The 21,437-nt window shown below is 41.2% G+C and overlaps 1 protein-coding gene across 7 annotated transcripts in view; it reads left to right on the top strand.

The window, feature by feature from the left end:
- The window catches only part of KLHL32 (kelch like family member 32), a 177,674-nt gene that overhangs the window by 103,973 nt on the left and 52,264 nt on the right, over window positions 1–21,437 (top strand). For 5 of the 7 annotated variants that reach the window (XM_068985189.1, XM_068985188.1, XM_068985187.1 and 2 more), the window contains one exon: window positions 12,863–13,078. The exons of the other annotated variants lie outside the window; for them this stretch is intronic. In XM_068985189.1, the coding sequence (XP_068841290.1) occupies window positions 12,863–13,078 (216 nt within the window). The remainder of the gene's footprint in view (window positions 1–12,862; window positions 13,079–21,437) is intronic. 7 annotated transcript variants of the gene reach the window in all.

The raw sequence follows: 21,437 nt of genomic DNA, 5'->3' as shown, positions 1-21,437 counted from the left end.
CGTCTTTTAATTTCATGGCTGCAGTCACCATCTGCAGTGATTTTGGAGCCCAAAGAAAATAAAGTCTGACACTGTTTCCACTACCTTACTGGAAGCTTTTTACTTACTGGAAGATATCTGCATGAACAGCTTAGTGACAAGTTCATTGGGATGTGACAGTAGACTTGAAGTGACATGAGATTAGTCACCAAAAGCTTCATATTTACTATGTCTGACTTGGTACTTGGTCTCTATAAGCTGCCAATATAGTGTTTTTACTTAACTTCTAGTTAACTTGCTAAAAATCAAATCATACTTGTTTTACATGTAGAATAACTGTACCAGGCTATTTTGAATCTATTTGCAAATAGGTTTTTTTTTTTTTAAGATTTCTTGACTTCCGTAGCAAGAGTGACTTTTCATTTAGAGACATCCTCAGACATTATCAACATTTTATAATAGAACTTCAAGTTTCATGCATGCTATTAGATGAGAGGCATAGAAACCACTCTCTCTCCTGACCATCTTTATCTTAGTAAAGTATTGACATGTGGTAATTGAGGTGACATTTTGAAGGGAGGTATAAATGAAGGGGATCAATAGTTAGAAAAGAAAGGTTATAATTATAACGATGAAACACAGCATTGTCAAAATAGTCACATCTTTTAAGTATTATTACCTAGAAAAACTGGGTCAGTTTGGTCTTCTTGTGAGGGAGGGGTGGGGAATTCAGGAAATCAAAAGAGCATTACTTTTAATTTGACCTTGAGAGAGGTTGTTTATCTTGAGCATAATTCATAGTTTTCCATTCCTATGTACAGGTTGTTGATGCTCACGTTTGTTTTGCAAGTCAGTAATGGTCTCAGAATTACATGAGGTGACAAGAGAAATAGGTGTTATTAAGGCTAAGTTTTGTATAGGTATCCATGGTATTAAAGCATCTTCATTAGATTTCCTAATCTTGTCGTTTTAACGTGGACTCCTAGATTTGAGGAAGAGTATTTGTGGGGCTGACACTGGGGATACTCTACAGTAGATGCAGTCACAAGACGACAAGTATTTTCTGTGCTCTGCAAAATTCCCGTGCCAGGGCTGTGATTAAACTGCAGTGTTGGATGGGCCAGGGGATACTGACAGTTAGGCCAGGATACATGTGAGTGTGTCTGAAACAGACACTACGTATTAGAAATACTTATTGTTGGTTTCCAGCTTGTATCAGTGTTGTCTCGCATCAACACGTGTCTCTAGGCTGTGGCATACATAAGCTAGGCTGTGGGTTATATACAGTGAACCCACAGACCTCAGCTATAAGGCTGCACCATTTTCTCCTATTCAAGAATGTGACTGTACTGTCTGGGTGACACTGGTTCAGGGATAGGCTTAAATCTTTTCTGATCTTTCTTTTGTCTTGTATGAACTCTCATCACTAATTATTAATACTTGCTTAATTAGGATATTGAAAGACACTTGCTAGTACATAAAGACCAGTTGCTCAGTTCCAGATGAGAACCCTGCCATCCATCACAAAAGTGGACTTATTCTGTCTCCCTTGGTTTGGTAAAAGGGCCACAGAGTTCACCCACAGCCCCTAAACTGCCCCTACTTTCACTCACATCCTTACCACCTGATAATTTGCCTCACAAAAGTAATTACCTTTGAATATAAGCCAAACTAAGATAGCATTTTCCTTTCCTGTGCTTTTTTCCCCCTACTGTGTATTCAATAGTTAATCTGGGGAGTAACCATTTTTAATTAATTAAGGAAATAGGCCACACCAAAAGACTGAATTTGGGGAATATATAAGGTTTAAGAACTATTGTACTTGCAAAACTGGTATTTCTTCCATAGCTAGTATAGTACTGGGGACACATTTTACGGCTCTTCTTCTGTTATTTAACTTGTCATTCACACTATAAGAAACAAATAGAAGGGAAGAGAGAAGCCACATAGCCCTAAACCAGAGGAAAATAAATACTATTTAAAAAGATTCCCCAAAGAACAGCAATGTATACACCATAATTCTGAATAGAAAGTAAATTTCAAGTGAGAAGCAGTGTGACAGAAATGAAACCTTTTTAGAAAAATAAAAGATTTTCCTTTTACTCAAGAGAGTTTCTTGTTGCTGAGCTATAACTTCAATTCAAAACCACTGCCTCTACTTGGTTACTTGGATTTCTAAGTCACAGTATATAAGAGAAGGGAGACAATCTCATAACTAGAAGAAAGTATCATTTGAAAAGCTACTTTGATCTGAATAGCCAGTTGATAGAGAAAGTAATTTTCTTGGGCTAAAAAGGAAATTTTGGGTGGATTGAAATATTTGAATTTTTTTCACACCAGAGCTATTATATTGTGCTTGTCTTTAAACACTTTCAACTCTAGATACTAGTAACAATTTTCCCATTTGGAAAACTGGCCACTGGCTTTGCCTTGTGTATGTGTAGGAAGGAAGATTGGAAAGAGACAAGGAAGATGAGGGAGGCCAGTGAGGTATGAATATGGCCCATTTTGGATGATATTCAAAATTGGGTAGACATGTTGGAGAGGCATGGCCCATTCTGGTTTTGCTTGGTTATAAATACATGGAAAAAGCTCATGGCTATTCTTTCATTATACTCCTATGTATTAAGCATCTGTTCCCTGATAAACACCAGGGGCACAATACAGTCTCTGGCACCAAGCACTTTAGATTTAGTAGACAGATCTGTAATCAAAGAGCCTTTGCTTACAGTGACAAGTGGACTGCTAGAAATCTACAGAGGACAGGGTGGAGGCACAAAGAAGGAAGTGGTCAGTTCGACCTGAGCAAGGGAAGCGAAAAAGTAAAATGGATTCATTCATTCAGTAAGTGTGGCTTGAGCCCCTATGTGCCTGGCAATGTTTGGGGCATTAGGGGTATAGCAGTGAATAAAACAGATAAGTCCCTTTTCCTATAGAACTTGGGACTTGGGAAAGGGGATACACACATCATCAGTAAGTAGGCAAATAAATGAAGAAGATAATTTCAGATAGTGATGTGTGCTCAAGGCAAAGAAATTTCAGTAATGTGATAGAGGGAGGCATGGAGAGGAAGAGGGGGACATACTACTTCAAGTAAGGTCAGATAGAAAGATGGAGACATGATTCCTCATCCATAGGAATTTTGCAAGTGTGGCTTCTTCTAGAGTATTCTCCCTCAATCCTATCACCATCCTGTTTTAAAATGTAGGTTTTATTATTATTCAGGTATGGTGAAACCAGCCTCTTGTGGCGTCTGCTCCTTTCTTCTGGGTCCTGGTGCTCACAGGGTTTTGATTGTGCCCTCCAAGAGTCTGTTTCCCCAGTCCTGTGTAAGTTCTGGTGGCTCTCTGCCCCTGCAACAGGCCACTGCTAATCCATACCCCCGCTGGAGACACTCAAACACAGTTCTGGCTCAGTCTCTGTGGGGTCTCTGGGTCCTGGTGCACACAAGGTTTGTCAGAGCCCTCCAAGCGTCTCTGGCATGTATGCGGTTTGATTCTAAAGGTGATTTTGCCCCTCCTACTGTCTTGCTGGGGCTTCTCCTTTGCCCTTGGACATGGGGTATCTTTTTTTGGTAGGCTCCAACATTCTTCTGTCGACGGTTGTTCAGCAGCAAGTTGTAGTTTTGGAGTTCTCGCAGGAGAAGATGAGTGCATGTCCACCATCTTGTAGACAACAGACTTGACCCAGACTTGCCTGTGAGTGTCTAAGAGTCTCTGACGGAGGTGTGGGTCAGCGGTGGCCTGCTGCAGAGTCTGGGCCACTGAGTAGCAGTGAGTGCATGGGACCTTTTGAAGGAGGTCACCATTATCTTCATTACCTCTATCATAGTTTGGCCTTAAGTCAAACAACAGGGAGCCCTCCCCATCAACAGAAAATTGGATTAAAGATTTACTGAGCATGGCCCCGCCCATCAGAACAAGTCCCAGGTTCCCCCGAAGTAAGCCTCTCCCATCAGGAAGCTTCCATAAGCCTCTTATCCTTATCCATCAGCGGGCAGACATAATGAAACCACAATCACAGAAAACTAACCAAACTGATCACATGGACCACAGCCTTGTCTAACTCAATGAAATTATGAGCCATGCTGTGTAGGGCCAACCAAAAAGATGGGTCATGGTGGAGAGTTCTGAAAAAACATGGTCCACTGGAGAAGGGAATGGCAAACCACTTCAGAATTCTTGCCTTAAGAACCACATAAACAGTATGAAAAGGTGAAAAGATAGGACACTGAAAGATGAACTCCCAAGGTCAGTAGGTGCCCAATATGCTACTGGAGATCAACAGAGAAATAACTCCAGAAAGAATGCAGAGACAGAGCCAAAGCAAAAACTCCACCAAGTTGTGGATGTGACTGGTGATGGAATTAAAGTCCGATGCTGTAAAGAGCAGTATTGCATATGTTAGGAATGTTAGGTCCATGAATCAAGGCAAATTAGAAGTGGTCAAACAGGAGATGGCAAGAGTGACCATCAAAATTTTAGGAATCAGTGAACTAAAATGGACTGGAATGGGTGAATTTAACTCAGATGACCATTATATCTACTACTGTGGGCAAGAATCCCTTAGAAGAAATGGAGTAGCCATCATAGTCAACAGAAGAGTGTGAAATACAGTACTTGAATGCAATCTCAAGAACAACAGAATGATCTCTTTGTTTCCAAGGCAAACCATTCAATATCACAGTAATCCAAGTCTATGCCCTGACCAGTAATGGGGCATAGACTTCTTCTTGCTGAAGAAGCTGAAGTGGAATGGTTCTATGAAGACCTACAAGACCTTCTAGAACTAACACCCCCAAAAGATGCCCTTTTCATTATAGGGGACTGGAAAGCAAAAATAAGAAGTCAAGAGGTACCTGGAGTAACAGGCAAATTTGGCCTTGAAGTACAAAACGAAGCAGGGCAAGGCTAACAGAGTTTTGCCAAGACAACACACGGGTCATAGCAAGCACCCTCTTCCAACAACACAAGAGAAGACTCTACACATAGACATCACCAGATGGCCAACAGCGAAGTCAGACTGATTATATTCTTTGCAGCCAAAGATGGAGAAGATCTATACAGTCAACAAAAACAAGACTAGGAGCTGACTGTGGCTCAGATCATGAACTCCTTATTGCAAAATTCAGACTTAAATTGAAGGAAGTAGGGAAAACCACTAGATCTTTCAGGTATGACCTAAATCAAATCCCTTATGATTATGCAGTGGAAGTGATGAGTAGATTCAAGGGATTAGATCTGATGGCATGCTTGAAGAACTATGGACAGAGGTTGATGACGTTATACAGGAGGCAGTGATCAAGACCATCCCCAAGAAAAAGAAATGCAAAAAGGCAAAATGGTTGTCTGAGGAGGCCTTACAAATAGCTATGAAAAGAAGAGAAATGAAGAGCAAGGAGAAAAGGAAAGATATACCCAGCTGAATGCAGAGTTCCAAAGAATAGCAAGGAGAAATAAGAAAGCCTTGCTCAGTGATCAGTGCAAAGAAATAGAGGAAAACAATAGAATGGGAAAGACTAGAGATCTCTTCAAGAAAATTAGAGATAACCAAGGGAACTTTTCATGCAAAGATGGGCACAATTAAGGACAGAAATGGTATTGACCTAACAGAAGCAGAAGATATTAGGAAGAGGTGGCAAGAATACACAGAAGAACTATACAAAAAAGATCTTCATGAACCAGATAATCATGATGGTGTGATCTCTCACCTAGAGCCAGACATCCTGGAATGCATAGTTAAGTGGGCCTCAGGAAACATCCCTACGAACAAAGCTAGTGGAAGTGATGGAATTCCAGTTGAGCTATTTCAAATGCTAAAAGATGATGCTATGAAACTGCTGCACTCAATATGCCAGCAAATTTGGGAAACTCAGCAGTAGCCACAGGACTGGAAAAGGTCAGTTTTCATTCCAATCCCAAAGAAAGGCAATTCCAAAGAATGTTCAAACTACCACACAATTGCACTCATCTCACATGCTAGCAAAATTCTCTAAGCCAGGCTTCAACAGTACATGAACTGTGAACTTTCTGATGTTCGTGCTGGATTTAGAAAAGGCAGAGGAACCAGAGATCATATTGCCAACATCTGTTGGATCATTGGAAAAGCAAGAGAGTTCCAGAAAAAAAATCTACTTCTGCTTTATTGACTATGCCAAAGCCTTTGTGTGGATCACCACAAACTGAGAAAATTCTGAAAGACATGGGAATACCAGACCACCTGACCTGCCTCCTGAGAAATCTGTATGCAGGTCAAGAAGCAACAGTTAGAACTGGACATGGAATAACAGACTGGTTCCAAATAGGGAAAGGAGCATGTCAAGGCTGCATAATATCACCCTGCTTATTTAACTTATATGCAGAGTACATCATGAGAAAGGCTGGACTGGAAGAAGCACAAGCTGGAATCAAGATCACTGGGAGAAATATCAGTAACCTCAGATATGCAGATGATACCACCCTTATGGCAGAAAGTGAAGAAGAACTAAAGAGCCTCTTGATGAAAGTGAAAGTGGAGAGTGAAAAAGTTGGCTTAAAGCTCAACATTCAGAAAACGAAGATCATGGCATCCGGTCTAATCACTTCACAGCAAATCAGGAAACAATTGAAACAGTTAGAGACTTCATTTTGGGGGGCTCCAAAATCACTACAGATGGTGCCTGCAGCCATGAAATTAAGACACTTGCTCCTTGGAAGAAAAGTTATGACTAACCTAGACAGCATATTAAAAAGTAGAGACATTACTTTGCCAACAAAGGTCCATCTAGTCAAAGCTATGGTCTTTCAAGTAGTCATGTATGGATGTAAGAGTTGGACTATAAAGAAAGGTGAGCACCAAAGAATTGATACTTTTGAACTGTGGTGTTGGAGAAGACTCCTCAGAGTCCCTTGGTCTTCAAGTAGTTCCAACCAGTCTGTCCTAAAGGAAATCAGTCCTGAATATTCATTGGAAGGACTGATGCTGCAGCTGAAGCTCCAATACTTTGGCAACCTGATGTGAAGAACTGACTCATTTGAAAAGACCGTGATGCTGGGAAAGATTGAAGGCAGGAGGAGAAGGGGATGACAGAAGATGAGATGGTTGGATGGCATCACTGACTCAATGGACACGAGTTTGAGCAAGCTCCGGGGGTTGGTGATGGACAGGGAAGCCTGGCTTGCTGCAGTCCATGGGTTCGCGAAGAGTCAGACTGGACTGAGGAATTGAACTGAACTGATGGTATAACCAACCAATCAGGAGACCACTGCCATTGAAACGATACTTTGTTACTTACAGTTCCCAAGACAGCAGCATGGCAAAGCCCATAGGGCCACAGCGGGGAAGTGCCAGGGTTGAACAGGAGGTGGAAGGAGTGAAGGGAAGTAGTGGGCAAGAGCATTTGTTGTGGCTTCCTCAGGAAAGACAAGGCCGATAAGCAGGCTTATCCAGTCTGAGGTATATAGGCCGTCTCTAGGTGTCTGCTACTTAGCCCTAGGTTCACTGAGTGCGTGCGTGCTCAGTCACTTCAGTAGTGTCCAGCTCTTTGGACCTCATGGGCTTCAGCTCATCAGGCTCCTCTGTCCATAGGATTTCCCAGGCAAGAATACTGTAGTGGGGTGCCGATTCCTCCTCCAGGGGATCTTCCCAACCCAGGGATCAAAGCTGCATGTCCTGTGGATCCTGCATTGGCAGGTTGGTCCTTTATCACTTGAGTCACCTGGGAATGCAGTGGAATATTGATGCCTGGAGTGTAGGAGCCAGCTAGAGGAGGTGGTGGTAGTTTGGGCTCTTGACTGGTTACTCTGCATATGAAAGGTGCATCCTTCTAAAAATTGGCTATCCTAAGGGAGAGGTGGTCTCTCCCCAGTCAGTGAGGCCCCTAATGCCAGAGCATCAAGATACAGCAAACAAGAAGATATAGTTAATATGCAGCCCACCCCACCCTTTGCCAAGTTAATCTGCCTTTCTTCGGTTATCAGCTGCATGTTGCCTTCTCTGGGACACCATTCGTATCTTTCCACTCCAGGTCAAATCTATCCACTGGGCATTTATAGCTCTCTGTTCTACTTTGTAACCTTTACCTCAGTGATACTTTTCCATTCATTTTCAGCACTTTTTATTAATGGCTTACTCTTCCAATAGACTATACATCTTATGAAGCCTAGGACCTGCCTATTTTTCTTCATCTCTGTTTTATTTATGCCTGGTGTGGTTCTGGCACATGGATGAATGTATAGGTCATTGAAATGTTGGCATTCTAGCGAAGGTGTGTAGGACTGTTATACTACAGGGTAAGCAGGTCAGCAGGTTATGGCAGGCTATACACTGTAACTGAGTTTGGACTTTTCTCCGTTAAGCAAATGGATACCTATTGATGGGTTTTAAACATGATCAGTATGGTTAGATTCTTGTAAAAAGAGAGGATTGAGAGTCTGATACTGGGAGCAGGAAATTGCAATTCAGGACCCTATTATAGGAAGTCTGGATAGGAGATGGTGAACAAAACAAGAAATGTTAAGGAGGAAGAGCAAACAGAACTTGGTGACCAACTGGCTATGAGGGAGGAATATGGCCTACCTTTGGAGACCCTGCTGTGGGGACAGAATGTGGTCATTCTCCTAGAAGGGGGATATAGGAGAAGATGCAAGTTTGCAAAATGTAAGTTCAGCATTGGTATGTTGAGTTCAGTATGGCTGTGAAATATCCAAGAGAAGATGTCCTCTTATCTGCAGCTGGGAAAATGAATTCAGAGCTTAGGAGAGAGGTTTGGGCTAATAATATAGAAGTGGGAGGCCTTAACATGTAATCAATTTATGACTCAATTGTATGGTTTTTACTTGGCTTGCCTCCTTTTCCCTGACTTACTGGTGCAGCTTATTTAAAACTTTGATACATGAAGGAACCACATTCTTCACTTTGCCCTCCTTGCATCAGTGATGAATCAGGGTTTATGGATACCAAATAGCAGTGCTCAAATGTACTTTAATGGTTCCTTGCCTGCCAAATCTACTGTCTGCTTTCTATGGACCGAGCTGTGTGGTAAGTGCTTTTCTGTCATCTCTATAACAACATGAACTGGGTGGACTCTCCATTTTGTAAATGAGGAATAACAGAGGTCCAGTGACTGATCCAAGGTCATAGCCAACAATAATAATTAACACGCTGATTTGAACCAGGTCTACCTGATTCTGTGGGCTTTGCTCTTCTCCACCAGCCTGGATTGCCTCTGAGTGCCTGTGGCTGTTGATGGTTTGTTCTGCTCCTGAATACAATTGTTCTTTCTCTTTTTTATATATATAAAAGAGTTCTTTCAAAAAAAGTCTAGAAATATGTACAGAAACATTAATAGTGATTATCTCTGCATGGTGAAATAGGAATGATTTTTGTTTTCTTTTCCATACTTTGTACTTCCTGAGTTTTATGCAATGAACAAATATATTACTGTTTATAACCAGACACATAATGGCACTATTTTCATAACAGTGATGATTTTTTTTCCATGCAGAGAATTATAGATGAACATTCAATGCAGTTTAACCATTGCTTCCCACCTCCCCCATCACATTAATGGGAATCCTTAAAAGCAGCATTATTTTTTGCTTGCACATGGTCTTAGCCAATAGAACAAGAAGCGATGATTTTGCTCAAGACTCACATGAGCACATGGCCCCAGTAGGGGGGATGTATACCGTGGTATCAAAACCTCAGTGAAGGTTTTCTTTTTTCCTCTCAGTTCCCCCACTTTACACAGTGTGACTACTGAGGTGCTAGGTATGCATAGCAAGGGGAACCAGAAGCTTTGGCAGAGAGAGCTCTGGCGATTTGGGGGAATTATGCTTTTAAGCAGCAGAGAGGAGAAATGAAAAGGTAAAGGCAGGGAGCAGACTTTAACTGTTGTTTCTCTCGTACACCAGTATATGTCAGTTGAGTTTGCCTTTGCTCTTCACTCAAGCATTGACACTTGTCCGTTTAGCCTTTGTTCCCCACTAATATCAAATGCTTTGTTAGATTGGATTTGGGAGTGATATAAAATTATACCCTTAGGAAACAAAAATATTTCTGGACTGTGGAAGTAGGAATTAAATGATTACATTCAAGAGGAACACACACTTTTTAAAATCCGGTATTAAGTTAATTCTCTGGTCCGCTGCAATTTTGAACTGGACTGACTTCTAATCAGAAGAAACCCAGTATCTCTATACAAAGATACTTTAAAAAGAATATTTGATTGCTACTGAATAATCCAGCCCCAAACTCATGGTCATGTACACCTTTTTGGCAGAATGAGTGGGAAAAAAACACACCGCCCCTGTGCTGTGCGTGTTCATCTTTTACCTTGCCGAGCTTGGTTGTTTCTGCCTCTGTGCATGCTTGTCTTTCTGCGTGGTGCTGCTGGCCGCTGCCCCACTGAATTGAGGCAAGGTTTAGGCGTGCGCTCCGGGTGCCTGGAAGGCGCTGACACCCCACGCTTCTGAGCGACTGCAGAGTGACTTAGTAGTAGTAGCCAAGTCGCTCAGTCGTGTCTGACTCTTTGCGACCCCGTGGGCTCTACACTGAATGGAATTCTCCAGGGCAGAATACTGGAGTGGGTAGCCTCTCCCTTCTCCTTGGGATCTTCCCAACTCAGGGATCCAACCCAGGCCACCTGCATTGCAGGCAGATTCTTTAGCAGCTGAGCTGCCAGGGAAGGCCGCAGTGACTTACCTGGAAGCTAAAATCGTGTCCAGGGCCCAGAAGCAGTTAAACTTGCTTCCTAGATGTACTGACTAGAAATAACTTACTCATTCCAAGAAGATGGTCCTAAAGTTGGCTGTAGGAACTCCTCGTGCAAGGGTTACATATTCTTTCCTTCCATAGTAGAATTTACCAATCTGAAAAGGTAAGATTTGGAGAATGAGTTTAAACAGTACTTTAAAAAATTGGTGCTGGAGGCAGACTCTGCAGTATTCCTTTGATAATGTCTGCTGAATGGAAAGCCAACATATTTTAATTGAGTGGCTGTGAGTGGACCCTTAGATATTTTGAGTTATAATGAATTTTAGTGGTTAACTGTGGTAAACCTCATTTCAAAGACAAGTCATTTATTCTTTTTTAATTGTGTTGGCAAATAGAGCTATTAAGAGCCAGAATCTTATGTCTGATTACTGAAGTCATAGCTTGACTCCTGTTAGAAATGTAATTAAAGTGTCATCTCCCACCAAAAGAAATAGAATCTAAAGAAAAAGAATCAGGTGGCTGTGATGATGATGCAACTGTTACTCTGAGACCTGTTTTTACATCTTCACTATACTTTTCATTATTTAGAAAACATTGTACAGTAGAAACATAATGGAAGTCATATATATTAATTTTAAATTTTCTAGTAGCTGCATTAAAAGCAAAAAAACAGGTGAAATTAATGATAATATATTTAATCTACTATATCCAGAGTAATACCATTTCAACATATAATCAATATAAAAATTATTAATGAGACATTTTACATTCTATTTTTCTTACTCTTTGCTTTCATATATATTTAACATTATGCATGCATGCATGCTCAGTCACTCAGTCATGTCAGGCTCTTTGTGACCCCATGGAGTGTAACCCGCCAGGCTCCTCTGTCCATGGGATTCTCAGGCAAGTAATACTGGAGTGGGTTGCCATGTCCTCCTCCAGGGGATCTCCCCAACCCAGGGATCAAACCCACGTGTCCTGCATTGGCAGGTGAATTCTTTACCACTGCGCCACCTGGGAAGCCCATATTTAACATTTACAGCACATCTCAAATCACACTGGCTATATTTCAGATGCTGAATAGGTACGTGTGGCTGGCTAGTAGGCTCTACCATGTGGGACAGTGCCCGTTTAGCACATATTCCTTTAAACCTTAAACTGTTATGGAAACAGATATATTAGAATATATAGGTCTTAGAGTTCTTAATACTTTTTAGATTACTAAAAACAGGGCTAAGTATGTTGAAAATAAATCAGTCAATGGACTAAAATAGCCATCTGATGGTGTTCTGCATTCCTTAAGTTACTGGGAAATATTGTAATAATAATTGCAAGTTGAAAATGAGGAGAACTAAGACAGAGCCTACTCTCAGTCTACTTGAAATAGGTAAGTTTTCTATCAACAAACCTGCATGCCAACTATGGTTCTTGCAGAGTTACAAGGCAGAGATTTCATAGATGTCCTGACTTCTGGGGGCATTATTTTATAGCTTGGCTATGAGTTTGAGAACTTGTAGAGACAGGTAAAATCCCACCCCACCCCCTCACAATAAAGTATTGCAACAGAAACTCTTTGAAAAGATTGCCATTGACTGTCTGAAGTTTATAAAAGCAAAGAACAATTATAAATCGTTCATCTCAGGTGCATTCAATATAGAATTACTCAGGACAGGAATCTTTTCTGTGAGATTTCCTCATTCCCTGAGACTTTACATGTAAAAATCTTTGTTTTAATTCATTGTCAGTTGTTTTTAACTCTGTGTTTAATTTGAGGTTTTGGAAAAAGGGTAGGGCTCCCACTCTACCTGCTCTCATTTTATCTTTAGTGGAAAAAATGTATCACCTGAGAGCTACAAAATGAAAAATATTGTTTTCATTGGGAAAATGTTCCTAAAAGGTTGCAAAGTAACATTTTTGCCAGTGAAACCAGAAACCCCTTTATTAAGAGGTCCTTAAGTACATGGGTTTTAAGAGGGGCAAAATAAGGGGGGGGGGAATGGTAAATTCTAGAATACTAGTTCTCTGTCCAGAGCCTTGTAATGAGGATTTTGTTGTCTTGTATAGTTCCCTTTCTCCCACTCCTGTCATGCAAACTTCAGGGAGTCTGAATTTCCTGCTTATTCTTTCTTGGATTGATTTCTAAGAGATCTTTTTCCATTTTTATTTTTATTTTTTTGACACCCAGGAATTAAATAGCTTTAATTACTTGGATCTGTACAGACTTGCTGACCTCTTTAACCTCACTTTGTTGGAGAAGGCAGTGATCGATTTCTTAGTGAAACACCTCTCTGAGCTCCTGAAGAGTCGGCCGGAGGACATTCTAACGCTGCCTTATTGTCTGCTTCAGGAGGTACTGAAGAGCGACCGCCTGACCTCCTTGAGCGAAGAGCAGATCTGGCAGGTAAGGGCACTCATGGGTCCTCCTTTGGCGCGAAGTCATAAAATGATTAAAAGTTAAAGGATGGAGGAACAATGACAACTATTTTGTCTGGTTTGCTCCACATTGGAGTTGAAGTCTTAGAAGTCATGTCCTTGATGGGCAAGTAATTGGAGAACACCAGCCCTTGAGGCTTCATCCCGCTCAGCTTAACTGAGGGAATCACAGGTAAGATTCCTCAGACCCTCACCATGGCTTTCCAGAACCTAACGGGGTTACATCAGAAAGAGTCAAGGGTTTTTATTCTCTTGCCAAAAATAGTTAGTTACTGAAGCTGAATATGAGAAGGACAGATTGTAAAGTGGTATTTATGCCTATTTAAGACCAATGGAATCAGAATAAATTCTGGGCTTTCTGGTAAACAGTTCAGAAACAGGCCTTTGTTACAGTAGAGAGCAGCTGGGACCTTGAATGAGATGAAGCTCTTGCTGCTTCGCATTGGGAAAATCTCTTTCCTTCCTTCATTCTGTGCTCATTGCTGTTTTCCTATGCCCTGCCGTTCTACCTGACATGGCATTCCTTTCAGATCCCCTTTGTTTAGGGGACAGAGGATGTTTTGTGTTTTCAAGTCGATTATTCAATTGAAATCCATTGTGCTCGTCTCCAGTGACTACACTTGAACAATCCACACAGTGTCTTTGGAAAGCTGTCAACACACAGTCACCACAGTCTGACTGTTTTCCAAAGACAGTCAGAGTCTGTCTTTCCCCGCTTCTCCTTATACTGTCATGTGCTTCCCTGGTGGCTCAGGCGGTAAAGCGTCTGTCTACAATGCAGAAGACCTGAGTTTGATCCCTGGGTCGGGAAGATTCCCTGGAGAAGGAAATGGCAAACCGCTCCAGTACTGTTGCCTTGAAAATCCCATGGACAGAGGAGCCTGGTAGGCTGCAGTCCATGGGGTCACAAAGAGTCGGACCCGATTGAGCACACTTCCACTTCCTTATACTGTCTGTCTTCTTCTCTGAAGCAGTGGCTAGCCATCTTGTTACTTCTTGGATTCCGTACCTTCAAGATTTCATGGTCATTTGAAAAATATTTATATACAGAATACAAGTAAAAATATGAAGTCTTCTGTTAGCAGATGAGGCACCTTGTATCTTATCAAAAGACATTCAGAGAACACTTTAATTCTGGCTGAAATGGAGTCATAGGTAGTTGTGAATTATCCAATGTCTGATTCTCTGGTGGTGGCGACTGAATTGCTAAGTCGTGTCCAACTCTTTGTGACCCCATGGACTATAGCCTGCCAGGCTCCTCTGTCCTTGGGAATTCTCCAGGCAAGAATACTTGGGGTGAATTGCCATTTCCTTCTCCAGGGGATCTTCCCGACCCAGGGATCAAACCCACTTCTCCTGCATTGGCAGGCAGATTCTTTACCACTGAGCCACCTGGGAAGCCCACATCTGATTCTACTGATGGCTTATTTTCCTGATGCCTTTCTCCCTAATTTCTTTGTTTATCTTACTTTAATCAGCAACTTTCCTCTTCACCATTGCTTCCACCAGTGAGGATAAGAGCTGCAGTGTACTGAGGGCCTTCCAGGACCCAGGGTGTCTGCAAACTTACTAACTTATCATCACAACAGGCCCGAAGGATGGCTGTTATCATTCCATCCTCCAGACAAACAAGATGAGGCTTCAGTATCTTGCCTCAGGGTTATAGAGCAGAGCCAGGCTTCAAATCCATGTTTGCTGACACCTGCCCTCATCTTTCAAGTATTTCATGCTGTCTTGACAAGAAAATATAAGTGAAAAAAACAAGCCACAAATTATTTTCTGCTTCTTAGGTATATCTTATAATGTTTGTTCAGGCAGAGGTCAGAAATGTTGGTGAGGATGAGTTTGGGGTATGAATTTTAATTATCTGTGGAAAGCACAAATCATCAGAATTACTCTGGTTAATTCAAAGTGAGAAATTGTCATATTTTTCTTGACTTCCCAAAGGGAAAAAGACTTAGAATGAATTCTGCATTTGATTATTTCTAACCAAATTGAGATGTGAGCCAACCATCCCTGTGGCTTCTGTCTCTTTTTGTGGCACAGTTGAAAGCACTGCCAGATATCAACATGGTAATGTACAGATGTGTGAGTGTCCAAAAATTTCACGCTATTCACATAGGAGTTACTATAATTGCCTCTCTAAAGGTTACTAATATTATAATGTAGAACCTCAAAAGCTGCTTTCTGCTGCAGGCAATATTTTCTTAGACTTGATCCTAAAGAAAGAATTAAAAGACTCACAGAAATATTATCAATTTAGGCATTCAACGGGCAATAAGAAACTATTTTTGCATTATCTTAGTAAATAAGTAATTCCCTCGTACTCAGCCCAATAGAGAAAAATCAGATCAGTCCAGTTATACCACCTCAAGTATAGTTAAGTTCATCATTTTTGCTGAGGTTATACTGGTAATGCAATATACCAGGGAAGAATCTAATATTCAGCCCAGGGTGAAGATTGGGTATGCCAGAGGATTAGTGTCAGGGTGACTTTATAGAAGTGAAACTTGATGGACAGGTTGGAGACAGATCTACAGAATCTCATTAAATTGCTGAATTGTTCATTACGGAACGTTCTCACTGTAATAAAGTGCTCATTGACTTTGACAAATCCTTATCCCATGTCTTAAAGAAGAGCAGTGAATCTAGGGGTGTTGGGGAGGAAATGGAAAATTGGCACAAAGTAGGACAAGTAATAGAAAAGAGGATGGAGGGATGTGCTGTTTGATTATGTGCAACTGGTAACTTATGTGAGAGCTCAGTAAACACACACATACCCCCTTACACACGTGGCTCTTCCACTCTCTGATCTACTGGTAATGTAATCCGGGATAACCACTTTATTTGGCAAAAGGCCCAATTTTTATTATTCACCATACTTCACACAGTTTGTCTCTAAAGACATGTCATAAGAACTGTCACTTTATCCTAACTGAACTTTTCTTTTCCCTGCTATCCCTTATCCAGTCCGTTTCCTGCTAAAATGTGCTAAAGCCCGTGATAACCATTCTGTGCATCTGAAAACCTATGAAATCCCCTGAGATTATGCTTTTTGTCTGCTCTCTTTTCTTCCACCTGACCTTTTAAAACTTTATCTTAAGTCTTCTCTCTCACAGAGCCTTCTTCATCCCCCCTAAACAGTTATTTTCTCCCTTCCATAGCCTGAAACTACTGGGTCTGTTCATTAACTTCACTTCATATTCACAGGCACTGTTGAGACTTTACCACGGATACACTTTGGATATATAAAGACAGAGAAGTCCCCTCAAAAAAATCTTTTTTTTTTTAAATTCAGTTCAATTCAGCTCAACAATTTGCTCTTAGAGTTCAAGGCCAGCAATTTCTCAGATTCCAGATTGGTTATTGGGTTCAAAGAAAGAGGAGACTAAAAGGGAGCAAATCAGCGGAGGAGGAAACGTGGGGCGTGAGGTCATGGGCATCCATGACCTGGCAAATCTCCACCAGTTTTATTTTGCTTTCAGGTTTTAGCTTTGACTTAGGACTTTGTTTCAGCAGGGGCCTGTTAAATTTCTCTCGTTAGATTCAACATATAGTTTCAGACTACTGAGCCAGAGGTCCTGCTCTAAAACTTAGAGTGAAACCATGAAACAGTTCCATTCCACTCCCACATATTGGGTCTGTTCTCATTTCATAGGAGGTACTGGATAATCTGTTTTTTCTTCAGGATGGTATATTCTCTGCCGTTTTTTTTTTTTTTTTTAACCGTAGTCTCTTTTCTGAGAATAAAGGGGAAGTTACCTCCTATGACAGTGTAGTTTGTAGAAAAGCCTATATATTATGTAAATTCTTGTATTTGTTAGCTTAGAGAGAAAGTGTGGCTGTCCACCTATCAATATTTTTTGTTGTTGTTGCGCCACATGGCAGGTGGGATCCTAGTTCCCTGACCAGGTATCAAACCCAGAACCCCTGTACTTGAAGTGTTGAGTCTTAACCACTGGACTGCCAGGGAAGTCCCTATCCATCAATATAAACTGAGCACCTACTAAATGACCAAACCATGGAATGTAAGGCATTTCCCTCTCCTAATCCTCATGCCAATTGGGAGGGATCCTTCTGGTTTTAAACCATTACCCAGCTCTCTGGATTATTATTTCATCTCTGAAGTAGCAGAAACAAGGATATTTAAAAATAGGTACAGTAGATTGTTGAATTACAAACGAGTATTTATTGTATACCTGTTATGTGCTTGGCACAGTTTTAGAAGTTAGACCCTGGGGTAAAAAGCTCTTTAAAAGTGTTCAGTTGTCAGGTTAGAGAGATTTAGCTTAGCTTTATTTCTGAACATGGAAAGGTTTTATTTACCTTTAATTCTTATTTTATTAACTATTTCCTACTTTCAGTGAAAAGCACTTACTATTTAATAAGTGCTAATTATACATCAGTGGTTTTCATCCTTTACTAACCTTGGCTTGAGAGTTCCTCCTCTTATTTTGAGCCTAACTTTGCCTGGACTTCAGTAAATAATAAGAGCAGGTGATTCAGTGGTCACATCACTGATGTCAGACAAGACCAGACCTTGGCAGGGAAAGTCTTTTTTATCCCAGTCATGTCCTGTTTTAGTCTGGCAAAGAGGAACCGTGTCATGTGGTTTGGGGCTGGGGGAATTGGAGTGGGTAATCACGTTTACATTTGTCTTTGATTCGTCGTCCCCAGAGCCAGAGGTTGTACCTGTAGCGTTTGTGTTTTGAATGCTACCTTCTTGTTCTCTTACACTCTATAAATAATGAATTAAAAACAATTATGTATAGTTTTCATATTAAAATGTATTGAATGGATAATAAGGCATCTTACTATTCCTATAAAAGGCTGGATTTATTCTAAGAAAATTGGTATACTAAATGAGTTTCACCTTTTAAAACAGCATTTTTTTTCTTGTGTTTTAGTTGGAAATTTGCCTCGGTAAGTCATACTGTTAGTAACACATTCACTTTATATCTCTAGAGATATAAGTCACATATTGTTTAGAGTAGTCAACAACCTGTGATGCAGTGATTTTTTTGACAGGCCCCTCCTGGGCTTTTATCTACTCCACAAACTACCCACCTTAGGTTTGATTTAATCGTTCCCCTCAAAAGGAGTCCCAGAAAGTGAGCCCAAACAAAAAGCTACTATCCCTTTATAGTTGGAAAATAGAGGGCACTAGCGATGTGCTCAGCATCCGACTTTTATCTCTAAGATGATTAACTGTCCCAGATGCACCTCTGGCCAGGGAGAAGGAAGGACTTCAAACAGTACTATGTGTCCAGCAATACCATTGTAACACTTCACGTTTGAATGTCACATCCCGGTTTCCAGAATGCGTCTGCATTTTGCATTGCTTTGTGCTCCTGTGGTACAAATGGGGAAACTGAAGTAACAGAGCTAGAAATCAAACTCATGTCTTCTAATTCTTGGGTTTTTCCCACTTTGGCCCATAGCTGCCAAGTTCATAATAGAAGCGCAAAAATACTTGGGGTGTGGTGGACACAGAGGTGCACCAAGTTAATCCTGTGACTTGAAATTAGGAAGGGCCTGGCTGTTCCTGTTCGCTGGTGTGGTGCCAGCAGGTTGAAGGGGTAAAGGACAGCTCTGCGCCTTCATGCCTGTGCCATGTGGCTACCTCTGACTCTGCTCCCTGTGCTTAATTATGCACCCCCACCCCGTGCCTGATTGCTTCCCAGTGGGGACTGACCTCTGGCCAAATAAAGTGGTGATTTCTTTGCTAATTTTGGGTGTATTGAAATGATATGGGTGGACTGGAAAACGAAATTCTTTTGCTTGGACATTTCAACATCACCCAGTATCCCATTGCCTTTTCTTCAGTGCTTTATTCGTTGTTAATTCTTTTTTAAAAAATATTTATTTATTTGGCTGCACTGGGTTTTGGTTGCAGCATGTGGGATCTTTTTTAGTTGTGGCGTGTGGGATCTAGTTCCCTGCATGGGAATTGAACACAGGCCCCCTGCATTGGGAATGCAGTGGAGTCCTAGCCATTGGGGCACCAGGGAAGTCCCTTATTGTTCGTTTTTGTTCATTGTACATACTCTCTTAAGCAGGTTTGCAAACCTTAGTCAATCACTGCAGTAGAGTCCAAGCCTCAGAGAAATTAGACTATGGGTGACCATTTAATCAAAAAGCTCCATAAGTAGTGTCCTCATTCTTAGACTTGGTAGTTGGAAATGAAATAAAATATTGTGGCCTGAGAACTCTTATCCCCACCCCCTAATTACAGTCTTTCATTATATCGCTACCTTTCCTCAGTTTAATTTCATATATTTATGTATCATTTCTATTTTTTCAGAGAGGCCCTTTCTGGGCATCTTAACTAAATGTGTACCATTTTTCAGTTTGCTTCCTGAAGCTTCTGGCAGTCCCTCCCAAATACCTACAGTCTTTCCTACAAATGTGATGCAGGCATCTTCACTTCCTTTTTACTAGATGTTACACTGAGAATCGGAGAAGGCAATGGCACCCCACTCCAGTACTCTTGCCTGGAAAATCCCATGGACGGAAGAGCCTGGTAGGCTGCAGTCCATGGTGTCACAAACAGTCGGACACGACTGAGCGACTTCACTTTCACTTTTCACTTTCATGCATTGGAGAAGGAAATGGCAACCCACTCCAGTGTTCTTGCCTGGAGGATCCCAGGGACGGAGGAGCCTGGTGGGCTGCCGTCTATGGTTCGCACAGAGTCGGACACAACTGAAGCGACTTAGCAGCAGCAGCAGCACACTGAGAATAAATAGTGGTTCATTGACATTCCAAATAGTGCTGTGCCGGGACGATGTTTGATCCTGGAAGTGCCCCCAGCTGGACACTGAACGCTTCTGCTATTTCAGGTCTTGTTGCTCAGAGGGGCCAGAGTGTGTATTCAGTCACTTGTCTTGATCTGCATGCAGCTGATTCCCTGTGAGGACTCATCCCCGAGGAGCTTGACTAGTGGTCCTGATGTTGTTCGTCTGGACTGTGTGCCTTTGAGAGATGCACGACACATTCATTTCAGAGGGACTTTGCTCCAGCTAATCCTCCGTGCTAGAGCTGTGCATTGTCAAGAGGCTGTGCAGGGCAGTGATTATCAGAAATTACAGGAGACCTAACTTGTATTCATGTGCTGCTGTTCCCATGAGTTAATAGTTTCTTTTTCCTTCCTTTTATTTTGTTTTAAATGAGCACAACAGAACAACAAGGTGATTTATGAGATATGACATATTTATGTTCTCTGCTTCTAATTTTCATTGTGATTCATGTTGTTTCCAGACTGATATTTTTGTTGTTGCCGCTGTGAGAAGGAAAAAGATGACTGGAGAACATTACTTATGCATTGGTAGCCTGCAGTCATATTGCTGCTACCTGGGTTATCAGGGATTTAAAAATAAAACCCAAACTGTATGCTAAACATGAGGTAGAAACCTCGAGGCCAGGCACAGAAGTTCATCAATAATAATAACACCAATAATAATTTTAACAATCCTTAGAGAGCTTTATACTTTTTAAGCACTTCTACACACATCATTTCATTCAAGTCTCCCATCAGCCTTGTTAAGGTTGATAAGGCAACTATCACCCAAATTTTAACAGGTGAGGAAATGAAAACTCACAGAGGACAAGTAGTTGACTCCCTTCACAGTATGGTTTCAATGTAGATCTCACTGTGTTCTCTTCAAATACTCCAAATCACCAAGAAAACAGAAACTCAGCGTACCTGATACAGCTTCTCAAAAGTCAAACCGACTATATTGCTCTATAATGCGTGAGCCAGCAGTCTACATTTCCTAATAAATTACCAGTTTTCACTTTCACCTGTTGTGCTGCTTTGTGGGGAGTTGCAAAAACGACTCTTAATAAAAGTCATACAAAAAAATGTCACTGAAGGTCTTTCTTTTATCAGAGCCTGGAAAATTGAGGCTGTAGATGGTTTGATGAGAAGGAGTGAATGGAGGACTCTGGCAGAGGTAGGGAACCACCTTCCATTCCTTGGACGTACAAAGTGATTAAGTGCAAAGCAGGAAGAGACAGCCCATAATGGAGGATCACTTAAAATCTGATCAAGAGATTTTGATCAGTGTGAAAAAGAACTTAGAACATGGTTATTTCTGTTGCAGCCTGCAGACTGAGTGATGGAAAGTCTTCAGACTGTTGTGAGAGTGAGGATGAATCAGATGGAGATTATTAATCCTGATATCTTCATTTTATACCTGAATATTAAAATTGAGAAATTTATGTAGTAGAAAATGACATCTGGGTAATGGCCTAGATATGGGATTTAAGAGAAAGGGAGAAAAATATTAATTTATTAACACTGATAAATGTTAAGTGTCTTTCTG

The sequence above is a fragment of the Capricornis sumatraensis genome, chromosome 13 (genome assembly GCF_032405125.1).
Source record: "Capricornis sumatraensis isolate serow.1 chromosome 13, serow.2, whole genome shotgun sequence".
Lineage (NCBI taxonomy): Eukaryota > Metazoa > Chordata > Mammalia > Artiodactyla > Bovidae > Capricornis > Capricornis sumatraensis.
Note: the sequence above shows the minus strand (reverse complement) of the source record. Positions and strands in the feature narration are given on the sequence as shown.